This window comes from Hyperolius riggenbachi, chromosome 2 (genome assembly GCF_040937935.1).
Source record: "Hyperolius riggenbachi isolate aHypRig1 chromosome 2, aHypRig1.pri, whole genome shotgun sequence".
Classification (NCBI taxonomy): Eukaryota; Metazoa; Chordata; class Amphibia; order Anura; family Hyperoliidae; genus Hyperolius; species Hyperolius riggenbachi.
Window position 1 is genome coordinate 44,692,482 of NC_090647.1, and position 3,986 is coordinate 44,696,467.

General features: G+C 45.4%; 1 protein-coding gene across 1 annotated transcript; it reads right to left on the bottom strand.

The window, feature by feature from the left end:
* Nucleotides 1–215: 215 nt before the first annotated feature.
* Nucleotides 216–2,015, bottom strand: LOC137544781 (E3 ubiquitin-protein ligase TRIM7-like). The gene has a single exon (XM_068265872.1). The coding sequence runs from the start codon at nt 2,013–2,015 to the stop codon at nt 216–218; it is 1,800 nt and encodes a 599-aa protein (XP_068121973.1).
* Between the last annotated feature and the right edge of the window lie 1,971 nt (nt 2,016–3,986).

A 3,986-nucleotide genomic window follows, 5' to 3' on the forward strand; every position in this document is an offset into this window, starting at 1 on the left:
TGCTCAGCAGACGTTTTTCACTATTTATGAGAAAATTAGGACCCTGAGCACGCTCAAGGGACATGAATGCAGAAATTCAAAGCGAAAATGTGCAAATTTTATTAGACATTATTTCGGAATTTATAAGTCAGGATCACATGAATTCCAACTTTCAACCCAACAGTGCGAAATTCCGGGGCAAACATCAGAATTCTATGAAAACCGTGCACTCATCCTTAGATGTCACCAGTGGGTGTAGCCCACATCTCATGATTCACCTCAGATATCGTAACACAACCCTTCCCTACACCTATAGCAGCAAGGAGGGGCTCAGTGAAGGTTGCAGTGAAAGTGTGGATATGTCTAATCGAATCACACAAGGCATAAAAGGAGATCTGCCCAGCCTCATAATCCAGATATATCCTGACTCTGTCACTAGGGATATTGTCCAGGAACTTCCTCTCCCTCTTGTCATGTCTTGCTGAATACTGACTACTAGCCCTGTACAAACACCAGGACTTGTTATTACCTCCAATCAGTGACTGGTTTCCTCTTCTCTCTATACTGGGGTAACTAAGGCCAACTATCCAGTTATCCGATCTCCCAACATCCACTTCCCAGTAATGTCGCCCAGAGGAGAAACTCTGGCTATTTAACACCTGAGCGTACTGGAATCTCCCCGGTGTTTCTGGGTAATTCTGGCTTCTGTCCGACTTGGATACAGTTTTCTTGTCATCTGATACATGCAGAATATTGCCAGCTGTATCTACATCCAATAATATATCTGCAGGCTGTATGCAGATGCCTCCAGTTACCTTATACATGACATCACCTAAACCTGTGTGTAATGTGTGTGAGATGTCAGCCACATGCAGATCCATTCCACTGAGGACCTGTCTCTCCCTGCCCTCATTATCCCCAGCCACCGTGTCACACAAGTCACTTGTCTCTGATTCCCGTATCACAGTCAGTGGATCCATCATGTTGCACAGTTTCTGAATGAGATGGACTTTCTTGGACAGCTCGTCCTTCCTTAGTTCCAGCTGCTCGATAGCCTGTTTGTATAATAATGACATCTTCTCTGCCTGGTTGATGATGTCACTGAGTATGCTCTTCTCCAGCTCTTCCAGCTTTTTCCTAAGGTGTACAAACAGGGCAATGACTCTCTCTGCTTCACTATCTGATTTTTCTTGTGCTTTCCTCCTGCGTTCCTCCAGACTCCCAACTCTTTTCTCAGTCTTCTCTATCTCTGCCGTCAATTTCTGCAGGTCCTTTCTTAAATCCTCCTTCTTCTTCTTTGAGGCCTCCTCCAGTGGCATCACCTTATGGCCTACATGTTCTCCAATCACATAGCAGGACACACAGATACAAGTAGAGTCCCCAGAGCAGTAAAACTTTAATAGTTCCTTATGGACGGAGCATTTTCTGTTCTCCAGGGAAGTGGTGGGGTCACATAAGATGTGTTCTTGTGCCTTGCTGTGGACTTGCAGGTGATTATCACACAGAGAAGCATCACACATCAGACAGGACTTAACAGCAGCTACAGGAGAGTCCACACAGTAAGTACAGCGGACACCAGCCTCCTTCCAGGGAGGCTGAGTAAGTAGGAAACTCTCAGCAATGTTCTTCAGAGCAATGTTTGTCTGCACTGTAGGTCGCACCTTGAACTTTTTCTTTTTTGTACATTGTGGACAGGAATAACCTCCAGATGCCTCCTGTGTATACAGTAGATGATCAATACAGACTCGACAGAAGCTGTGTCCACATCTCATGCTTACAGGATCTCTATATCTGTTCAGACAGAGAGGACATTCCAGCTCATTGCTCAGATCTGCAGACCTAGTTTCCGGCAGCTGTAGAGGGGATTGAGTAGACTGGACACACTCTGCTATGTTCTTCACAGCAAAGTTCCTTTGTAATCCAGGGCGCACCTTATACTTCTTGCTACACTGAGGACAGTGATAGCCTCCAGATGCCTCCTGTGTATACAGTTCATAATCAATGCAGACCCGGCAGAAGCTGTGTCCACATCTCATGCTTACAGGATCTGTATATACATTAAGACAGAGTGGACACAACAGCTCCGTTTTGAGATCAGAGGACGCCATGGCTGGTAGCAGACTTGAGAAACGAAACTGAAAGTCACTGATTCCTGGATTCAAGAACAAGTTGCTTCATGATTACAGGGGAGTGCTGAGCTTAACTCTTTAGATGACTTTTCTGTCACTGCAGTCAATAAAAGTTAATTAAAGTTCCTACAGTGATTCAGGGGGTATGCAGTGAGAGTTAAAGGGTACCTGTAACCTGTAAAAAAAAAAGTTAGATTTGACCTAGAGACAAATCTCTCTCTGAATGAATCTGTTTAGGGAGAGATCTGTCAGCTGCCCAAACTCTGCAGGCTGATTCCTGACCCATTTGCAGCATAAAATCTATCTGAAACCAGCCAAGTCCGCCATCTCACCACTGCGCCCCAGTGTATAAATGTGCCCTCTCCCTCCCCCGTGCATTTATACATTACCTGTTCTATGTCACCTACCACGCAGTGCCCATCCATCTTTCAGTTTTTTCCATTTGCGCCTCACATGCGCCTGTGTGTGGCGTGCAGGATGTCTCACATGCGCCACGTGCTGTATGCCGGCAGCTTTGCCACATTCGTCACTCGTACTGATATCACTCTTGGTTACCACAGCACACTAGATTGACAATGACGGGCCAACATATTGCAGAATTTCTGATCAATACATGCAACTAATTTAGATCGGACATGCACTTGGATGCACCGATTTTCATCCGATTCGATAGTAATTATCGTATCGGATGGTTGATCGGCCGCCAAGTCGAGAGATGTAGTATGGCCACCTTAAAGAGAATCTGTATTGTTAAAATCACACAAAAGTAAACATACCAGTGCGTTAGGGGACATCTCCTATTACCCTATGTCACAATTTCGCCGCTCCCCGCCGCAGTAAAAGTGGTTAAAACAGTTTTAAAAAGTTTGTTTATAAACAAACAAAATGGCCACCAAAACAGGAAGTAGGTTGATGTACAGTATGTCCACACATAGAAAATACATCCATACACAAGCAGGCTGTATACAGCCTTTACTTTTGAATCTCAAGAGATCATTTGTGTGTTTCTTTCCCCCTGCATCTCTCATGCACTGAAGTTTCAGGCTGCTCTTTTCTTCCTGCAAACAGCTTTGCCCTTGTCTGTAATTCTTCACTATGTGAAAGCCCAGCCAGCTCAGAGGACGATTTATCCAGCTTGTAAAAGATAAGAGAGAAGCTGCTTTAATCTAAATAACACACAGGCAGTGTGCATAGAGGGGCCTGGAAGGGGGAGTTCATAGCAGAACCACAACACTGAAGAACTTGGCAACCTTCCAGACACAGGCTGACAAGTCTGACAAGAGAGAGATAAGTTGATTTATTACAGAGACTGTGATAGTACAAAGTGCTGCAGTAAGCCAGAACACATTAGAATAGCTTTTGGAACATGTAGGATGATAAAAATTAGGATGCAATTTTTGTTACGGAGTCTCTTTAAGGCTCTGTTGACTACATCCTGGAGATCACCTCTTCCTTGATGATCAGAGCTGGTTAATGGAATAACCAACATTTATCTGCTTGAGAAGATCACGTCCTCCCTCATGCTCCATATTCCTAGGATTCATAATTCAGGCCCACCTAGGCTATAGATCCCATTCTATATCACTTGCCCCACACTCTACTGACAATGGGCCATGGTCATCTGCCGATATGCATCACACGGGAGCGGGCAGAGAGAAGTTTCAACTCACCTGGCCTCTATCTTCTTCCTGTCCTGGAATGCGGCGTCTGTTGCTATGGTAACAGCGACCCATGTCATCACAGGGGGAGCTCTAACCGATGTGACAGATGCTGCACGCCGGGACAGGAAGAAGATAGAGTCTGTGTGCGGAGTAAGCCAGGTGAGTTGAAACTTCTCTCTGCTCGCCCCCCCCCCCCCTGCCCCTATGCTGCCTGGAG